This window comes from Canis lupus, chromosome 8 (assembly GCF_003254725.2).
Source record: "Canis lupus dingo isolate Sandy chromosome 8, ASM325472v2, whole genome shotgun sequence".
NCBI classification, from domain to species: domain Eukaryota; kingdom Metazoa; phylum Chordata; class Mammalia; order Carnivora; family Canidae; genus Canis; species Canis lupus.
In genome coordinates, this window is record NC_064250.1 from 36,014,443 (window position 1) to 36,036,695 (window position 22,253).

Sequence of the window (22,253 nt, forward strand, 5' to 3'; positions counted from 1 at the left end):
AGAGAGAGAAGCAGGCTCCCCACTGAGCAGGGAGCCCAATGCGGGGCTCAATCCCAGGATCCTGACATCATGACCGAGCCAAAGGCAGATACCCAACTAACTGAGCCACCCACGCGCCCCAGTACCATTTGTTTTTATCAATTCTCTTTTTTTTTGTTGTTCTCTCTTTCATTTATATTCAGTCTAATCTGTGGTTAGATGAGGGGCTGCGGTGAGGGAGGGTTGGTGAAAGAATTCACCAAGGCAGACCAAAAGAGATAAAAGTTTATTGAATACACTGCCATAGAGCAGCAGCAGGAGAGCAAGGGAGATACTGTGAGGAGGCAATGGCCTATAACTTTTAAGATGGGTCACTTATTGAGCCTGTTTGCACTCGGTTCTGTGGTGGTCCCTGTGTTCCCTTTTGCTTTGCTCAAGTTGCCATTGCTCAAGCTTGTTGTCTAAAAGCAGCCTCTACATTCCCTATATTCTGTAAGTTTTGTGTGTTGTTTTTATTTTCACTCCTCACTAAATATTTTCTAATTTCCCTTTTGATATCTTCTTTGACCCGTTCATTGCTTAAGTGTATATTGTTTCATTTTCACATAGTCATGTATTTTCCACTTTCCTTCTTTTATTGATTTCTAGCTTTCATTCCATTGTGGCCAGAGAGGATGTTTTGTATGATTTCAGCCTTTGTAAAATTTATTGACACTAACATATGCTATGGCTTAACATATGCTCTGTCCTTGAGAGAGTGTTCCTTGTACCTTAAAAATAATATGAATAGTCTCTCCTTAACTTTTCGTCCCAGGCTTTAGGTAGTCTATTGTATGTCTCAGCTGTTATTCTTTCCCTCAGGTGAGATGAGTATCTTGTGTCAATCCTTCAGTTAGCCCTCCGATAGGATAGAGCAGACAAACACGGTAATTTGCTTATAATATCTGCTTTGCTCCCTCTTGAACCAGGAACTGTGGTTCTATACAGGAAGAAGGGCTGCTGAGCTGGGGAGGTTGTGGGGCAAGGGCAAGTAAACATGCCACAAAGCTTGCCTACAAAGTTTTAAGTTGCCTTTTTCTTAATTTCAGCATTCCCTTGGTTACCATAAACCTTTAGCTGTTTTCCAGAGTTCTGACAAAGTTGATTCTGGCAGTTTTCACTTGTTTTCAATGTTTCTGTGGAGGGATGGAAGCTTGGAACTGCCTTCATCATTTTCCTTATGTGCTAGCTTCTCATTCACTTTTATAATCCATTTGTATCTCTTTCACTACTATTATGCAATCACTTTCAAGATGGTCTTAATCATGTTTCTGTTACTCTCTCTTCGTAGGGCAGTATCTGTATCTTGGGCAAATTGAAACGTCTCTGAACCTAAATTTGCTTCATTGGGTCATTGGGTTCTTATGATGAGCAAAGAAGAAATTGAACATGAAAGTGTTTTTGTAAAGTTAATCGAAATTGTATAATCTGTTGATGTGGAACCTTATCAGTGGTTTATTTTCTTTTGTCATTGAAATATGAATCATCCAAAACCACCAAGTAGAAATAAGTTAAACTGGGAGCTCTGTGAATCTTTTCTTTGTTCAGTATATTTTGTCAGCAAATTATAGTTACTGCAGAACATGCATATTTTTTGGATCACTGCAGACTAAAATGCTTGCCCTTGAGCAAAGAAAGAAAAGGAAGCAAACTAAGGGAAAACTCACATCGCTAAACTTCTTTCAGTCTTCTGTAATCATATCTGAGTTTAAACATTGCCAGTTATCTAGAGTATTAAAACATAAATAGATTAAAATGCTGTGTAGTTTTCTGCATCTTAGACATCATTCTTAATCTTCTGTTTTCCTGATATTTGTATAATTTTTCATTTTCTTGACACAAGAGCCATAGACATTCTGTAAACCACTGGAAAGTATTATCTTCTTAGAGGAAAACAATAGGATTGAGGAGATAGACTTGTAGACATATTTGTAGTGTCTGATTAGTGTATTACTGCTTTTTAAAAAATATAGTTTATTTACTCATGAGAGACAGAGACAGAGACACAGGCAGAGGGAAAAGCAGGCAACATGCAGGGAGCCCAATGCGGGACTCCATCCCGGGACTCCAGGATCATGCCCTGGGCCGAAGGCAGGTGCCAAACTGCTGAGCCACCCAGGGATCCCCTGTATTACTGCTTTTTGTTTTTTATTATTTATTTATTTATTTATTTTTATTTATTTTTTATTTTTTGCTTTTTTTTTGCTTTTTGTTTTTTAAAAGACTCCTTATGTGAAAATTAAGAGCATGATGTACCTTTACATTACTTTTCTACTTAGTCTGCTGTCTGTTAAAATGCAGCAGTGTTAAACATCTTTATTACATAATTACAATAGTACTTTAATGTTTGACACTTCATGGTCATGTTTTATATAATGTTATTTTATGTAGAAATATAGAATTATTCCATAGACATTTGCCATCCTCTTGAAGAATTCCTCTCATGCATTCATGTATTATATTTTTATAATATAATCAAATTAAATGTTTGAGTTTTATATATATTCACTGTAACACATTGACATTTCAGTAGGCTCCATTAAATGGGAGTCCATTATATTGATTTGAGCATACTATGCTATTTTAAAAATATCAAATGTGAGAACTAAAGCTAAATAAAAGTTTCTCATTTAGGTAGCATCTGAAGTGTTTGCCCAAATTAGCCAACATGTAACCATTTTTTAAGTTTGCAGAATATATTCATTTATACTAGTATAAAAGTGGATTTCCTCCTGATTCCTTAAGAATTACAAAATTCCATAAGAATTACAAAGCTGTATATTGTCCCAAGTTCTGGTAAGCCAGGCACTTCAATTTTCGTTTCTAGAACTAATAATTTTCTGTGAAAAATTATCTCTGGCTTTCTGGCTAGTACTGGAAACCTTTTAATTATCTTAACTATTCATAGAAAAATAGATAAGGAAGACTCAGAATGTTCACATAAAACATAGCTATTAAAGAGTATTAAGTCTTTGCTCAATTTGAGGGCATAAATGTTTAGAAAATTCTTACTGTAAACATGACTATTATAGTTTCCCAAAGCTAATAAAATAAGTATTTGGTCACCTAATGAAAAATTCAGTCAGTGCAATTAAGCAGCTAATGTGAAGACATTAGAATTAGAGTTTCAAAGCTACTAAGTACCACTTACTATCATCGTGTAGGCTCAAGTGCTTTCACTCATCAGGTCTCAGCAGTGTACTTTCTTGTTCAAGGTAAACTTCATTAAGGGTAAGGATACTTCCCAAACACCTCCTACTGTGTTCAGAAATGTTTTTTTGAGACACAGGTAGCACTTTTCATATTTTAAAATCCATCTTCTGAATCTATAATGTATTATAGAAAACTTAATATGTAATATAGTAGTCAGGTACTTTGACCTCTGTTTAGAGCTCTTTGCCAAGAAAAAGATAGTGGATCTTTATATGAAGGAATTCTAACAATAAATATATTCTTTGTTTTTATTAGGAATAAATTTGAATACGAAATGGATTTCTTATAAGGAACACTTTACCGTATGGGCCCAGACCCAAGGTTAAATGAATCTTTGATCATTCTTCTCTGTAACCACAAGACAAGAAGGACATAGGCCATTGAGGCACTTTCTAATATTCCTTTATAAGCATGTATATTATCCTTTATGAATCAAGATCACATGAGTATTTTTAGTGTTTTAATTATATTGTGACAGTATATGACATTTACATAGAGTAATTGGAAATTAAAAAAAAAACACGAATTGTTAAATTTGTTCTTAGTACAACTGAAGAAAATCATACAGCTGAGCAGATTGGAGCCACTCAGCAATCATTTTGCACATATCCATTGCTGCCTTCTCTCTTTTCCCATAGTGGCTTTCCCAGATCACCACTCTTCTAAATCTCACTCCCACTTGCCCCCTTTCTCATTTAGCAGCTAATCTTTCAAATGCAGTAGTACACAGAGAGAATACAGGTATGAACTTACTTTCCCAAAAGTCACACCCTAACTATAAACTTATCTTTATTTGCAGCTACTGTTAACTCCTTCTGTCCCTCCTTACAGGGAAGGGGGGGCCTATCCTTTATCTGAGGCTAATCCTGCTATCTGTGTTCCATGGCTGCTTGCCTTTCAACTCTGGGATATCACACCATCAAGTTGGTCTCCACCTCTCTTTCACATTTTCTCTTCTGCACTGAAACTTTAATCTACCACATGAACAAACTCAAATTTCTGTCTTGAAACAACATATTCATTACTTCATCAATCCTGAATCTTCCTCTAACTACTTTTCTACTATATTCAACAACTATTGAAAGAAGTTTTATGCTTGCTATCTCCTTTTCTTTATTTCTGATTAAGTCCATAAACCTAGTATGACTTGACTTTTATTTAGAATCTGATTTTGCTCATTCAGCATTGACTTCCAAATTACAAAATTTGGTGGGTTTCTTGCAGTTTTTATCTTATTTTACCTCTTATGTCTCAAACTGTATCTTTGCTTTGCTTTGTGACACTATTGCCTTTTAGTTTTCATTCATGTCTCTGAATTCTTTAAATCTTTCTTGGCTACCCCTTCTTCCTTCCCTAATAAAGTTGTTATTGTACAAGGTTCTTCATTGATTTTTTGGTCTTATTCAGTATTGAGTACCTACTATGGCTTAGGCTCTGTCTTAGGCACTTCTTTTACATTGTTCCTGATAACTTATAATGACTGAACAAACACATAACTTTCCTAAGTCCAGTACTAAGGGGTAGTCAGGATTTAATACCAAATCTGTTTGATTCTAAAGCTATATTATAATAGTTTTAAAACTTTTTAAAGAAAGAATAGTTTAAAAAAATCTTACTTAGGACATCAAAATTTAAAACAGATGAAAGCAGAACTACTCTGTTACTGTGGGGGTGACAGATCCAAATTTTTTCTCCTTCCCATTCTGCCCTTGATAATGCCCTAGGGGCACTTAGAACCCAAGGACTCTGAAATTCTGTTAAAAAGGTACAGTGATTTATATTAAGTCTCAAGCCTGTATTAATTTTCCTTGTTTTAAACTCAGATTTTCAACTCAATCCTGGACATTTCAATCTTTCTACCTGTGTGTCTGACAAAAACATATTTTTTTTCTTTTTTTAATATCCCCAGTGGAACTTACCTTTTTTGTGAAACCTCTTCTAACTGTTGTATACCCTGCTGTAGTGAAACTTACTAGCCCAGCCAAATTTGGGAGTTGTTAAAGATTTCCTCTTGCTTCAATTTCACATATGCCTAGACAATTAACGTCCTTAGGGTTAGATTCCCTAGAGGTGCTCATAGTCATTTACTTTTTGCTTCCTTTTCACTCTCTCTTTCTTCCAATCTGTCTTTGATTCAAAGATTTCTAAAATTCAGGTCAGATTGTATTACTTACCTACCAACATTTTCATGAGTGCTCATTTTCTATTTTAAAAAGTATTCGAGGCATATGGAGGCCCTTCAGATATATGACATATTCATAATACACCTTGTTCTCTCAGGCCTCTAGCCATTGTATACTCTTCTCCTTTCTAGAACACCCTCTTTGTCTCTTGATCTATATAGCAAATTATTTTTCTCCCTTCCTATACCAACTTTATATCTTCTGCAAACACTTCTTTCTTGAGGCATCTGGTTCTCTTATATTTAAAGATTGCTCATTTTCCTGTCTTTCTTCACACTAGACTTTGAAAAGCCACTTGGGAACAGAGACTGTTTCCTAATTTAACACCTTAGCATGATACTGTACACAGTAAGTTTTCAAGATTTATTCATATTCATTGAGTAAATGAATTCTTTCCAAGAAGATAAAAATGTTTAACCATGATCTAGTATCAGCTGCTTTATCTACTTTATCTGTTAAATGAGGCAGTGGGATAAGATGGTTTTCAATTTTCCCTTCCAGTTTTAGGATTCTGCATTATTTCCTTTACAGTATTATCTGTACTGTCTTTACCCACTATTCTCATTTATTTTATAAAACATTTAAAATTTATTTTCAGTAATCACATGTAGGATTGATTAACTTTAAGTGCATCTTAAAATGATGGAATTTTAATCCCCTTGGTATTTATATCATTTCATTTTAAATTTTTCCTGTCTTTAGTTCCAGAATTCCTTAGTTTTTACAAGTGGTGGCCAATTAGGGACAAAATATATCAGAAATAATCTTAGTTTGGATTTTGCTTCTTTTTCACCTTTGGTTGACACATACCCAAAGTATAATCTAGAGATGAGAACACTGTGGCTTGTTTTATGAACTTTGGAATGACAGGTAGGAATACATTCTTTTCCCAAAAGGTAGACTTCAAGAAAGCAGTAGATTCTTTTCTTTCTTTTAACCTTTAAAGTAATAAAATAAGAAATCTAGGTTTACTATAAAGAATTTTTATAATATTGAAGCAGATTTTGTCTGTACACTTACACTGTTAAAACTTCTGATTTTCAAAACAAGTCATATGTAACTGATTAGAATGTGTTTTTACTTAAAATATTATACCAGCATGTGCAGAGTCATAATGCACTGCCAAAAAATGTAGTCTGGAAGCAAAACAGAAAACTGAAAATAATGCTGTAATTTTTTAAATAAGAGGAAAATATTTTCTTTACAATGAAGGTTTTGGTCCAAATGGTATTTAACCAACTAACTGACTAGTCTATTAAAGCATTCTACTCTAGAAAAGCTTCATTTTTGGTAAAACTGATTGCATTAGCATATTACTGACAATAATGGGCATGGATTTTTTTTTTTTTTTCTCAAAGCAATGCTGTGATTTAGCTTTTGGAAGAAAGTGCAAGTTTTCTGTGGGCTTAGGTATTAAAAATGCTTCTTAAAAACTTCAAATTGTATGCATTAAAGTAGGACTCTTGGAGCTTTTTCAGATTTTACTCCTTATAGTCACTTGTCCTTTGAGTAGATGTTTTACGAACCTGTTTTTACTTGCTAGAAAATATAATTTTCCATAATTAAGAGAAAACATCAGTTATTTTATCCACTTGACTTTGTCTTTGCTTGTTATTGTTTGCTTTAGAGATTTATCTAAGTTATTGACATGATTCAGATTCCAGCATATATGAAATAGAGCTTTTGAGAAGGTGCTTTGAATGGAAAAATAAATATCTTACAAAAGATCTTGCTTTTGGGTGTGTCTAGTTCTCTTTGAGTTTCTTGTTTTTCTTTGCATTCATAGCCATATTATATTATATTATGTATCTTTAAGATAAAATTGGTTAACACACTGAGAGGTTAGCTTATGAGACAGAGGATGATAAATTTCAAACAATTTTCACATATTTCTGTTTAAGAAAATGCTCATATTTATTTTTTTTTATTTTTAAAAGATTTTATTTATTTATTTGAGAGACCGAGACAGAGATACTGAAAGGACAGCAGGAGAGGGAGAAGCAGGCTCCCCACTGAGCAGGGAGCTCAACCAGGGACTTGATCCCAAGACCCCAGGATCATGACCTGAGCCAAAGGCAGATGCTTAATCTACTGCGCCACCTAGGCGCCCCTTATGTTTTAAACAAAGTCATTTTACACTATACCTTATACCCTATCTCTCTTTTATTATTATAGGTATCTTCTTATCTCCAGGAAACCTTCCCATCTTCCTCAGGGACTGATATGCAGTCCCTCTTTCATTCAGTCCTATACTGTCTTCCTTTGCAGCTTCATAATTTGTGGTGATACCTCTTTTCATATCCTCTGTATTTTTATTTGTCTTCTATTATCATGGCCATTTTTTAGGTCTGTATCTTAACTAACCAGAATATTTATTTATTAAAAAGATTTTATTTATTTATTCATGAGAGACACAGAGAGGCAGAGACATAGGCAGAGGGAGTAGCAGGCTCTCCATGGGGAACTTGATGCAGGACTTAATCCCAGGACCCCGGGATCATGCCCTGAGCCAAAGGCAGACAGTCAACCACTGATCCACCCAGGCATCCCCAGAATTTTTATTTAATTTAAAAAATTTTATCCTCTTCTGCTTACAAGTTAGGATGATTTTTTAAAAGTGATGGCTGTTTAGTGAGTAGATATTTATCTTGCTATCAAGAAACTTATCTGACTGGGAATTTATAAGTATAAATAGCCAAGGTACTTAGCAGAAAGGTAGAGATAAAGTGCTATGCAAAATTGGAGGAGAAAAGAAGTAATTCAATCTGGGCAATCCAGAGGGTGTGGAATCCAAAAAAACTGTTAAGTATTTCAGACAGGGAGAAGTAGAAGGAGTAAATATACATTATATATGTAATATATATTAAATATTATAATCCTACCACCCAGAATTAATAAATGTTATTTTTAAAAGTCTAAAGGTTAAATCTCTCCCCTTTATTTGAACAAAACAAAGGCCTTAGAATATTTAGCCTTGGACTTCCCCTTTTCTGCTTTGCATTGTTATTATTGTTACTAGTTTGTGGCAATAGTAGTTGCAGTGGTGGTTGGCTTTAGCTTACATTCAGGGTATATGGAGATGATTAATGCGGAGTATGTTTAGAAAAGTGGGTTGGAATCAAGTACAGTAGGCCTTGAATGATAGGTAGGCTAAGGAACTTGGACTTTAAGCCAATGAATGTTTATTTGTATGAGAGTGATGTAAGCTTTGCCCTAGGAAGATTAGTTTGATAACCATGAATATATTGGAATGGAGAGTACATCCTGGAAATAGGGAGATCAGTTAAGAGAGTTTTAACTGTAGGACATGAAAGAGGTTTAAAAAAAGAGCTAAAATTAGATAACAGTAGCAGCAATGAAGATGACGTGAGAAATAAATGTTTGTAGAGAGATACGGTGATGTAGATTTCTCATTGGTGTGCAAGGGCAAAAGGATTCCAAGATAACCCTAGGAATATGTTGAAACTACAAAGAGAAATTAAGAAATACAGACAGAGGGCTAGGTTTCTAATGAAAGATGAGTTCAGTTATGAAAATATTAAATTTGTAGTGCCAGTGGGACACTCAAGTATGAAAGGCCAGCCACGCAGATAAAATGCTGAGCTGTAACTAAGAAAGAAGGGCAAAAGACCAAAAGATAAGATTTGTAGGTTTAGTAAAACAAGGTGATAATGAAGCCATACATTTCAGAGATAGAGTCAAGAATAGGAGATGATGAGATAAACCAAGAAAACTAGTAATTAGGAAGCAGGTGGAAAAAGAGAAATTTGAGGAATTCTGTATGAAAGTGGTAGGAGTGTGACCCAAATTATAGGCACTTTTATGGAAGTCACAGGCTAAGGCATTTTATAGGTGGAAGCTGTCTCCAGATTTAAAGAGGTAGAAGAAGATGTTGAGGAGGATGAGGACAGAGAAATGGTCATTTAATGGTGATGAGAGTCAAAATACAGGATGTGAAAGTGGAAATAATGTAGCAATTTAACTTTTGAAATAAAACTTACTAGGGTGTGTGTAAGTATTTGTGAAATACAGATCTATATGTATGTTTATATATAAATGTATTATATATGTATTTATATATTTTCTCCTTTGCCCTTTAATATGAAGGTATTGGCATCCTTGGGTTATTATTCTGTTATCCTGTGATAAAAGATTTAATAAGCAGGACTACCCTTTGTCTTATGTCTAATTTAAAAAAGAAAAACAAAACCTCCACTTGAATCTTTTATACTTAGGGTACAGCGAAAGGGGGAAGAGAGAAGGCAACACTTTATTGTTGAAATAAATGTGGAAATAGACAATAAGGTCACAAAGTTGGGAAAGGAGAGATACATACTAATTAGCAGAAGGTAAAGCACTATGGAAATTTGGGCTATGAAAGGCCTTTCCTTGTGAGAGTATATTTTGTATTAATAGTATTAAAGAGAATATGTAGGGTTGTTAGGGATATATACTCTATTGAATACCTGTTCTTTGCAGATATATTATATACATTTTCTTGCTTAATTTTCTAAAAATTACCATGAGGTACTGTTGTCTTCCTTTTACAGATGAAGAAATGAGGATAAAAAAATTAAAGCACTTTCCAAATCATAATGTTAGTAATTATCCAAGGAGAAATTCAAACCCACATATAGCTGCTTCCAAAATCTTTGTTCTTTCTACTAAACCATGATGTCCTTATGTATTTATGTGGAGGTACAGGGAAAAAAAAGGAATGGTGGAGGGGAGAAAACTGAGGTTGTTTATATTTAATTTAGAGAGTTTGGACTCAGGAAAAGACCACACCAATGGGGAGAGTTCTGCAAACTTAGAAGGGTGTTTAACTATCGTTGGACAGGGAGAGGAATTGAATTTGGTTTATCCATCTAGGCTGTTACCTTAATACGAGCCACAGAAAGCACAGTATGTTTTGTTTAAAGCTGTGACTATGCTCTTCACACTGCTCTTTTTTGATGTTTCATACATAGTAAAAATATGATATCTTTTACAAAGAGTAATGGTAAAACAATTGCTGAATTATTTCCATTTTCATTGTTTTTCCCGCCATTACTCCTTTAAGTTCTGTATTTTGAATTTCACTCATTAAATTAGGAGATGGAGCGTAACCAATGCTGTAGAAGCCCTCTGTGTGTGTATTCTTCTTCTCTTCATTGTGGTCCCACCTCATATCAGAAATTCAGTAACCCTACATAGGCTAATTATCATTTGCCTCCCTTTTTTTTTTTTTTTACACAGTTTGGTCATATCTATATATTCCATGCGTAGTTTGTATTTCTGATAGATGGAGCATGCTGTACATATTTTCTATGACTTATTTTGTGTGTTTTTATTTAACATCGTGAGAGTCAGCAGTGTTGTTACATGCACGAAGCTGTATGTCCTTTGTTTTCACTGCTGTACAGTATTCTGTGTAAGTAACAATTTGCCTGTTCTCTTGTCAATGGACATTTATTTTGTTTCTTTTGTTCTTTTGCTATAAGAAACACTACTGCTATAAATACAATGAAGAGACCCTTTGGGCCAGCCTGGGTGGCTCAGCAGTTTAGTGCCGCCTTCAGCCCGGGGCGTGATCCTGAAGACCTGGGATCGAGTCCCATGTCAGGCTTCCTGCATGGAGCCTGCTTCTCCCTGTGCCTGTGTTGTGTCTCTGCCTCTCTCTCTGTGTCTCTCATGAATGGATGAATAAAATCTTTAATTAAAAAAGAGAGAGAGAGACCCTTTGGAGCCCCTAGATGAAAAATCTGATCTCTGCTATTATTATCTCTTCAAAATTACAAGAAGGAGTTAGGCACAAGTATCAGGATCTAATTCCTTTCTAAGCAGTGTACACCTTCCTTCTATCCCCTTTGCAAGTCTAGGGGAAAAAGAGTGTATGAGGTATCGGTAAGGGATGGCAGCTTTGCATTTACCACACACACACCTGAATACACTGCCTTCACTTCAGAATATCTTACCTTCTGTATTAGTCAGGGTTGTCTAGAGTAACAGAACCAATAAAAGAGAGAGAGAGATGAAGAAAGAGAAAGATTTATTATTAGGTATTGGCTTATGTGATTATGGAAGCTGAGAAGGCCCATGATCTTCTATCTGCAGGCTAGAGACCCTGGAAAGCCAGTGTTGTAGTTCAAAGGCCTGAGTGAGAACAAATGGTATAGATGCCAGTCTGGAGCACCAAAGGGCTAAGATGTTTCAGCTCAGTCGGCAGAGTAAATTCAACCTTTCTCCACCTTTTTGTTGTTGTCAGATCCTCAACATATTGGATAATACCCACTCACGTTGGGGAGGGCCATCTGCTTTTCTCAGTTCACCAATTTAAATCCTAATCTCTTCCAGACACATTCACCAACACACACAGAAATAATGATTTACCAGGTAATAATAATAGTTTGTAATCCGGACATTCTGTGGCTCACTCAATTTTATGTGTAAACGTAAAATTAACCACCGTGGTTTCTTTCATCATATCACTGTATGATGTAGTTCTCTAGGCCTTTGCCTAAGGCCCTTCTTTCTCTTCTCATTCTGTCCTCTCTCTCTAAATAATAGAATCTACCTGATGCTTGCAAATACCATCAATATACTGATAACTCCCAAACTGCTACCTTCGTTCCATAATTTTCTTCTTAGCACTTGGCCCATATCTCCAGCTGCCACTCTCTCTCTCCTCTATAGTCACTTCAGATGTAAGTCCAAAATTAAACTCATGATCTTTCCTCTTTTCTCCCACCCCAGTTTGTTTCTCCTCCAGTTTGCCATTGTCTCTGTGAGGGCATATTTCCCTCTTCCATATGCCTAGATATCTGGAAATTGACTTTGCCATTACTTTTTCCTCTCCTCTTGCCTCCATATCTACTCACTTGGTTTTTAAATGTCTTTTGAACTAGTACTTTTATTTCCTCTGCTGCCACCCTAATCCAGGTACCACAATCCTAAACCTGGAATAGAGAAACTATAGTCTCTCAATAATTGGCTCCTGCTTTTCTCCCATCCATCGTAGCCAAAGTAGCTTATATTCTCAGGTTCCTATCAGTAACTTTTCAGTGGCGTCCCATTGCCCTTTGAATAAAATTCAGAGTTCTTAGCATTTCTTTTGAATACTTTCTGCCAACATCTCTAGCCTCATCCTGAGCCATCTTTCCTCCATATTCTCAATTTGTGCTGAGACTCCTTGCTGCTACATTCTTTTCTTCATTAGGTTGCTGCTCTCCTTCTTTTGCCATGCTAATAACTAACTTCCTCATCCTTTGGGTCTAAGTCTGTCATTTTCCTTTAGGGAGACCTTTTCTGAACCTTGTTCATATTGGCTTCCTTTTAATCTATACCAATAGAGCCCTGACGATATTATTAATAATATTCATTATTTAACATCTTTTTTTCTCTGCTGAATTTTAAGGTTCATTAGAACATCGAGTCTGCTTTCTGTTTTATTCTCAGAGTTGCTTTAGTCCTGGCACGTAGTAGACACTCAGTGACTTGGTTTTTTGAAGAAGAAGAAATGCACTGCATACATATGAATTTCTGCATTTCGCCTGTCCCACCCTTGGGGAAAAATTAACCATCTTGCCTTTACAAAGATATGATGAAACTTCTATCATGCATCTGTTGCTAACATGGAATTCACAGTAAAAAATTACATTAGACAAGCCAGAATGAGGCACTAGAATTTTTAGGAACTTAAAGAAAACCAGAAACTAGGATACTTATTTTTATGATCTCTATTATATTTCTACCACAGAAGTGGTGGCTCTTGTCCTTCACTGGGATATGCAAAAATCTATATGTAATTTGTTATTTTTATGACTGATACGATTTGTTATTTTTAGATTTTTCATGAAACTTTGCTTTCTTCTGGTTATCTTGAATAAATTCATGAGTATCATAATTTTTTTTTATGGTAGTCACAGAGAGAGAGAGAGAGAAAGAGAGAGAGAGAGAGAGAGAGAGGCAGAGACACAGGCAGAGGGAGAAGCAGGCTCCATGCACCGGGAGCCCGATGTGGGATTCGATCCCGGGTCTCCAGGATCGCACCCTGGGCCAAAGGCAGGCGCTAAACCGCTGCGCCACCCAGGGATCCCCCTAGTATCATAATGTTTTAAGAATCAATAAGTAAAAACATTATTTTTACCATTTTTCTGCTTAATCTCATTTAAGCATATAAGAACAATACTGAAATTAGCCAAACATATTATAACTGAGATAAACATCTGACTTTGAGGAGTATATTTAAGATTTAGTGCTGCTGTTTATTACCCATTTCCATGGCTCTATTCAAGTTTATCTTATAGCACCTGATTCTGAGATATTCTTGTACTTATCTGTATTATACAGATGGAGTCTATCCTTAGAGGTCTATCATTTGAGATATCCGGAACTACCAACAATATTGTTCATAGAATACTTAAGTAGCTCTATCTTTTATGTGTTCAGTAGTTTATACTCCAATCAGGGAAGTAAGTATTCCTTTCGTTACATAATTATATTAACTTTTGGTAACAGCTTCCCTGTCCTAAAAATGCCTAGTGTATAGTATAATGCCAAGTGTATTAGTATAAATCTGAAAATAGCTTTAATAATTAAATTATTCAAGTTGTATTTTATCTAACTTGCAAGTTAGATAATGAAGTGAAGAGTAATACAATGACTGTGGAAATTTGTTATATTTTGGTTGGAGTTCATGAAACCTTGACTGATGTTTTTATAACGAAACTGCCCATAGAATTATGCACAGTTCTGACTTGATGTGCTTTCCCCATTTATGTTAGAGTATATGATTATCAGTTTACCTCGGTAGACAGTTTATTATTCTGACATCATGATTGGGTTAGGACACCTGAGCACTAACAAATGTTTTCAGAATGTTTTTGCTTTTTAGTGATAATTGAGCATACAATTATTCTGTTTTTAAATCTGTTGAGATACACTTCATTTTGTTAATGTAAATCTTTTATAGCCTTAGCTGAATTTCTTACAAGAGCTCTTGGTCTTGACAGCTGAGATCAGCTGGCTGATGTCTCTTAATGGCACTTAGATTTGAATTTTGTAGGCTGGAAGGCAGAACTGCTCGGAACTGGTCTGTTTAATGCATGGTGGCTTTAAATTCAGCCTTAAAAATGGGCCCACTTATAAAAAGAAAGTCTTAAGTTTCTAGAGTTCACTCTAGAGGAACACTATGAAGTTAAAAACTTGGACTTTTTTTTGACTGTCCTTTGGTCATGGTAATTTGAGGTGAAGGAAACTAATATGAACTTCACATTTTCATTTCAATTTAAATTCCAAGATTCTTTGATTCTCTAGAGCCAAAGTGTTTCAAGGGTTTTCATGAGGAGGTTATGACTGGAGGGGAAGAGTGCTGCCTCTTGGTCTTGAGTGACAACCCCTGCCCTCTGCCCCTAGCTGAGAACTCAAAGCATTGTTGAATAGCACTAAAATGAGCTGAGTCCAAGACTTTAGCCAGATGGTTGATAGAGGCCTTTTAAAGGAAGGGAAATAGTAAAAGAGTAATCTCAGAGGAACTCTCTTATGTTAAGGAACTGAGAAAATGAAGTCTTTCTAAAGCTAAGTGTAAATTATACCACCTTCTTTGGGAGCAAAAGCTGCTAAATGTAACAGAAGAAAATGATGGTGTGGGAAATCAAAGTTCAGGAACAAACCTTTAAGTGTGGTTTTCGAATGCTTAATCCTCTCTTGCTCCTGTCTCAGGATCCATTGCCTCCTTTTCCTCCTCTTCCAAAGTCTGTTTGAAAGGGATTTTGATGGGTAATGGCAAAGGAAGGCAACTTTAGACAGTATAAATTAGGGCACAAGATGCCCTTTGTACAGGAATTATCTTAGACATGCTTTTGAAAGCATACTTTTTTTTTTGAGTCTTATTAAGAAAATAATCAAAGGTATGAATCTTAAAGCTTTGAGTTTAGTTTGCTTTCAGTAAAAATAAGGTATAGTTACCAAAATAAGCAAACCTTTTTTTTTTTTTTTTTTTCCCTTTCCTGGTTTCTGCTTATAAGATTTACAGGTATTTAAAATAAACCTATGAAAAACAGAAATACTGTCCTGGGATTGGCTAAATAGAGCAATTACCTCCAGGCTCCAAAGTCCAAATGAGCTTGACTTTTGGAAATAAATTTGGCTAAGACTTCTTCCTCATTCTGTTGCATAAAGGTGTACATGAAATGATACTGACCTTTGCCAGAAACCCCAGGAATCCTATTCAGTGATGTACTTGTAATGGTCATGGAAGAATTAAAACAGCACAGATGTGGATTAATGTGAAAAAGTAGGCGAAATTCTCATTGTGTGGTTTTAATGTGGCAGATCCTTTAAAATACTTTGGTGTACCACAATAATTAAAGGGTTTAAGAACATTAAGTTAAAATACTTAGAAAATGAAAGCCCTGAGTTGAATAATAAGAATGAACTATGTTTTATTTTTTAAAATTGGAATTAATGTAGGTTGCCATGGTGAAAATAGATTGAAATATTTAATGGTAACTATTTTGTGCAGCCCTAGAGATCAAAAACAGTAATGTAAATAAACAGGTCTTTAAAGAATATACTCACAGACATGTTTAACGTAAATGATTGCTAGAAGGGAAGTGTATTTTCTTCAGTGCTGTGCTGTGCAAAGAAATTTTAATTGACTTGATTTTGGCAGTAAGAATCTACAACTTAGCATTAATAACTAAAATTTTAAAATATTTGCTCATTGCTCTGGATTATGACTGTTCAAGAATTACTATTTTCAAACACTAATTAATCATTTTAAGTAAACTTTTTTTACACATTTATGACATCAATGAGTATGACTGTTTATTACATTTTACCTATAAAAAGTTGAGCTGTTTTATATACTCTTTATGGAAACAGTGCACAGTCATAAATTAAAAGATGCAACTGTTTTGGATATTTTACTGGTGGTCCTGTGTTTTCCTGCCAGCAGTGCAGCTGTTTCAGGTTTCTCAGGATAACATATAAAAAGCTGTATGTACACTGCAAGTTTATGCTTGAATTGCCAAGCCAGAGATGGTATGACTCAACTTTCCCAGAAGCAAGTTGTACCAAAATGTGATGAATCAAAACAACTAGTTGCACAGTGGTTTGTATTACAGCTATGAAAACCAATTCTCTTTATGATAGTTGGCTTTTTTTTTTTAAATTTTATATATTTATTCATGAGAAACACACACACAGAGGCAGAGACATAGATAGAGGGAGAAACAGGCTCCCTGTGAGGAGCCTGATGCAGGACTTGATCCCAGGATCTTGGGATCATAACTTGAGCCAAAGCCAAAGGGAGACGCTCAACCACTGAGTCACCCAGGCACCCCTATGATACATAGTTGGCTTCTTAAGGTTGACAGACATTCTGCTGTGGTACCTGAATTTTGCCACAAGTGAACAGCCATTGGAGCTAAGACTGCTTTCTTTTGAGGGTCTGAGGAAAATAAAAAGGGTAATACAATGGCATCTGGTGTATGGATGAAATCTACCTGGAAACTTGTATCAAGAATGTAATGTTTCAGGATCCCTGGGTGGCTCAGCGGTTTGGCGCCTGCCTTTGGCCCAGGGCGCGATCCTGGAATCCCGGGATCGAGTCCCGGGTCGGGCTCCCGGCATGGAGCCTGCTTCTCCCTCCTCCTGTGTCTCTGCCTCTCTCTCTCTCTATGTCTATCATAAATAAATAAATAAATCCTGGGGATCCCTGGGTGGTGCAGTGGTTTAGCGCCTGCCTTTGGTCCAGGGCGTGATCCTGGAGACCCGGGATCGAATCCCAGGTCGGGCTCCCGGTGCATGGAGCCTGCTTCTCCCTCTGCCTATGTCTCTGCCTCTCTCTCTCTCTCTCTCTCACTATCAGTAAAAATAATAAATAAATAAATAAATAAATAAATAAATAAATAAATAAATAAATAAATCTTTAAAAAAATATAATGTTTCGTTACCTGTAAAAAAATATTACTAAGTATTACTTGTTTGTGTGATAGTTACTGAGCTCTCAGTGATGAGAAATTGATTTTATCCTGTTCCAGGTTGATTTTTAGACTTCTGAGATGACTTATTTAACTTACGTCATTTTTCATGCATCAGAGTTTTAAGAGTGGACATTTTATTGTGGCCTCGGATATAACAAGCAGATACTTTTTTTTGGCCATCTGGATAGATTTGGTGAATCCCTGTTTAAATCCTATGGGAGTGAAGTTCTATCAAGAGTTTGGCAATGAAAGTGGGATACATCCCACCAAGGTTTATAAACCTGGTTTATAAACCATGTAGGGAGAAAATATTAGAATTTCTGTTAAAATTTTTTTTATCTCTTGCTTTAAATATTTATATATATTTTATCGTATGCTTCTATATTAGTATTTATATGTAATTATATACCATATAACTATACATTAAGACAATAAGTGTATGATTTATAAGTATACAAATTTTAGAGATGCATGCTCAAATCTTTTTACTGTTATAAATATACTATCAGAAGTTTGTAGTGGGTTGTGTGCCTGGGTGGCTCAATCCATTAAGCATCTGACAACTCTTGATTTCAGCTCAGGTCATGATCTCCAAGTCCTGAGATCAAGCCCTGCATCAGTTTTCACAACTGGGATTCTCCCTCTTCCCCTTCCCTTACCCCAGCCTACATGCATGCATGCATGCATACTACTCTCTCTCTCTTTCAAATAAATTAAAAAAAAATTTTTTTTTTTTTTTAAGTTTGTAGGGGTGCTTGGGTGGCTTAGTCAGTTAAACATCTGACTCTTGACCTCAGCCCAGGTGTTGATCTCAGGGTCATGAGTTCGACCCCACATTGGGCTCCACGCAGGGCATGGAGCCTAGTTTTTTAAAAAAGTTTGTAGATTATTGCTCAATAAATAATAATTTCCTTTCTCCTTCTACTTTTCCCTTTCACCCTTGGCAGAGAAGCGAAGAATTAACACCTTGATTTGTGGTAGTGTGAATAAATTACAGCCAATTCCAAGAGCTTATGCTATGTCTAACTTTGACCTTTTTTCTATTTGGCCTCTTATATTGCCATATATTTTTTAATCACACAACCTTATTAAACATGGATACAAATGAAAAACAGACTTGTTATTATGTTAGAAAAAATAAGTTGCTCATGCATCAAGACTTTGACACACAGGAAGTTTGAATGAATGAGTAGAAAAGTTTCCAAGTTATTAAAATGTTCTGGTACCTGATTTATTCATTTGCCATACCCATAATTCTGAGGCGGATGAAGCTCCTTTACTTCCTGAGGCCTGAAGAAACAATGTGGTTTCTCAAACTAGGCATTAAAGCAAAGCTGGAAATATTTGTTTTCCAACAGTGCTATTAGTCATACTAAAAAACTGACCTCCTTTGGCTAGGGTTGTGCCATGTTTTAGGCCTGTTTGTCTACCTTTATCAAGGTAGAACATTTTAATTGTTAAATAACATTTGTGATTGAAGAAAAATGGTGTCTATTACACTGTCTTTTGAGATCAGTTCAAAAGACTTCTGTATTTACTAATTGGGACATTCTGTTGAACTGAGGCTGTCAGAGATTTCTAGGAGATGTAATTTTCTAAGGTTTCACTTCCTATATGGAAAGAGACAATATATTTTTGTAATGCTGAAGTAAATTTGAAGTAACTAGTGTATTCTCTCCTCTCCCCTCCTCCATTTAAGTATTTATTTCAGAATATATTTATGTAAAATACTCAATATTTATGCAAAAAATATTAATAATACAATAGTGTTATGATACTGTGTATTTACTTAAGAGTATAGTATGCCAGGTGAAGAATAGCAGTTAGGTACCCAGACAAGAGCCAACAAAACAAGTTCTGAAAATGGGGAACAGTGAACATTTTATTTTATTTTTTTAAAGATTTACTACTTACTTAATTTATTCATTCATTCATTCATTCATTCATTCATTTATTTATTTATGATAGACATAGAGAGAGAGAGAGGCCAGAGACACAGGAGGAGGGAGAAGCAGGCTCCATGCCGGGAGCCTGACATGGGACTTGATCCCGGGACTTCAGGATCGCGCCCTGGGCCAAAGGCAGGCGCCAAACCGCTGAGCCACCCAGGGATCCCCAACAATGAACATTTTAATAGCAATTATTATTTTGAAACCTCCTTGAGAGCTGTTTTTAAATCTTAATGTAATTTGCTTTATAACTTAGTTTAACAATTAATCTAGTTTAGGCACTCTATAAATAGATGCTATGCTTCTTTTTTAAAAGGTAATAATGCATTTATAAAGTTTGAACATTTCAATCTCAGAATTCCCTTTATAAAATGTGCATCCTTTTTATTACGGCTTTTAAAAATGTTACCAACTTATATATGCTTTCTATATCAATTCTACACTTTTTGTTTTGTTTTAGGTATTTAAATCATGTCAGAGCTGCCTCTCCACAGGACCTTGCTGGAGGCTATACTTCTTCTCTTGCTTGTCACAGAGCACTACAGGATGCATTCAGTGGGCTTTTCTGGCAGCCCAGTTAACCTTTATTTCTCCTTTTTAAGATTTGGACCGAATCAGGGAGCTAGCAAAAGCAAAGCAGACTTGTAAAAGTATAGCCATATGCAGCTGCCCAACAACAGTTCTACCACTAGCAGCTGTGTTAAAGTATTTATAAGAGAAAATTTCAGAACTAAGCTGAGTAATATAGTGGATAAATATATGTGAAAAAGATTTATTTTTTACTTATATTTTTCTGAGAGGGATTGAAGCTGTAAACTTCATCTGATGGAAGATATGAATAATTCACCTATGTATGCTTGAGGTTGACAGACTTGTAAAATCTTTTTAAAAATAAAGCTAGACTTTATATTAAGTTTTGTGGTTTCTCTCTTATTACAGTGTTTTACTTGAACACATTTTAAAATGCCATTTTGAATACGACATTTAGTGTTAATATCCAAGTCTATTATTTTGTCTCATAAAATGTTCCTTTTTTCCCCCTATGTTCTTAATACTAGTCCAGACAAGTCGATATATTTCCTTCTACCAGCAGGTTGTGGCAAGTAAAAGTTGACCTATGATAATGCCACTCTCTCAATATTAAGGACTCAGTGCCTGTTCTGAGCAGTGGAAAGTGAGACAAACCTTGATCAAGGTATTATAGCTCCCAGCTGTGAGCCACACTTGGGATAAACCAGACGAGAGTATTAACCTGCTTTAATGACAAATTCAAAGAAGTAAGTTAATAAAATTTAATACTTAAATGGCACCTTTCACTTCAAATGTGAGCTCATTTTATGATGAAACCTTGGAATGGATACATTTTAAATGGAATGGATACATTTTAAATGAAATTTCCCTTAGTAAATTGTAGACTCTGATATAGTTTCTGTTGAAACTTCAAAGCTTTTAGTATACCCAGGATTTTGCTTAGAGTTGGATATGGAGAGGATGGATAATTTGTAACATCTCAACCTTATATGAGTCTATTATATAGACCACTGGGTATGAGACATAGTCTCAAGAAATGAAGGGATTTCCTAGCAAATGTCCATTGTAACAGATGTTAATTTTATGGGAGGAAAGTTATCTGAAACAAAATTCATGGTTACATTAGAGTAGAAGGTCCATATATACCAACTCCATCTTATTTGCCTAAGCCAGGTATTAATTTCAGGGGTACATCTTCATCTTTACCACACAGTTGACCCTTGAACAACACAAGTTTAAACTGTATGGATCCACTTGTATGTGGATTTTTTTCTAATCTGTAAATATATTATTTTCTTAACATTTTCTTTAGTTTATCAGCTAAATAGCTTATTAGCTCATTCTTATTTTAAGAATACATTGTAGAACATACAAAATATATGTAATTGACCATTATGTTTGTGTTAAGGCTTCTGGTCAACAATAGGCTGTTCATAGCTGTTAAGTTCTGAGGGGAGTCAAAAATTATATGTGGATTTTCCCCTGTGTGTGTGTGTGGAGCAGTTGTCAGTGGCTCTAATCTCTGTGTTTGTTCACGGGTCAACTGTACCTTTATCTTTGATAACTGAGAAAAAACCAAGGCATCAAATAATTGAGTAAGCTCCACTTATATATACAAATGAGTAAAAGGCCAGAATTAAAACTGTTTAAGTCGTTTTATCTATACTTTACCAGACTGTATCCTAATTTTCATATCTATTAGTATTCCCCAATTGAGGATTAGGGTTGTAAGTACAGCCTATAAATCTGTTCAAAGAATAGTGAGAACATTGACTTAAGGTTAAGACTTTGCCGTACTCAGCTGCCAAAGTACAGTATCCAGTTTTTACAAAAGAAATACTACTACTTGTTCTCTGTACTTTGTATAGTGTATTTAAATGAATGAACTAATTAACTAGTTAACTAATTTAAAGCCTTTGAAAACTTTTTTTGAGCCCACCTTATTGTGGAAATTGCCTACATTGGACTTGGCAAAATAATTGAATTCCAGAACCTTTATACATTTGTAAATATTTTGGCTATTGCCTTACTTTGTTCAAAAGGCCAAATAAAAGTTGTTAACTGACCTTATTAGATCAAAGGTAGTGGTGAAAGATAACTTAATGACAATTCACTAAGTAACAGAAATACTCTAAATTGATGGTTATCTCCTATCCCCCTAGTGATTTTCTCTTCGAGATAAAAGGCTATACAAGTCTTTCATATACAGCAATTCTTTTAACATAGTACAACACTAGCCCAGAAACTATAGCTAAACAACTACTGAGCATTCGTTACCTGTGCACCAAGTACTGTGCTTCATATATTGTATATTACTACCTATCTTTACTATGCTTGTGTTATTTTCCCAATATAACAGATGGAGAAGCTGAGGCACAGGGAGGTTAACT

General features: G+C 35.3%; 1 protein-coding gene across 6 annotated transcripts in view; it reads left to right on the forward strand.

Annotated features, from left to right (window-relative positions):
- MNAT1 (MNAT1 component of CDK activating kinase) overlaps nt 1-20,245 on the forward strand; it is a 188,449-nt gene extending 168,204 nt beyond the window's left edge. For all 6 annotated transcript variants that reach the window (XM_025444292.3, XM_025444298.3, XM_025444293.3 and 3 more), the window contains one exon: nt 19,793-20,245. In XM_025444292.3, the coding sequence (XP_025300077.1) occupies nt 19,793-19,933 (141 nt within the window). In that variant the 3' untranslated portion in view covers nt 19,934-20,245. The remainder of the gene's footprint in view (nt 1-19,792) is intronic.
- Nucleotides 20,246-22,253: the final 2,008 nt, after the last annotated feature.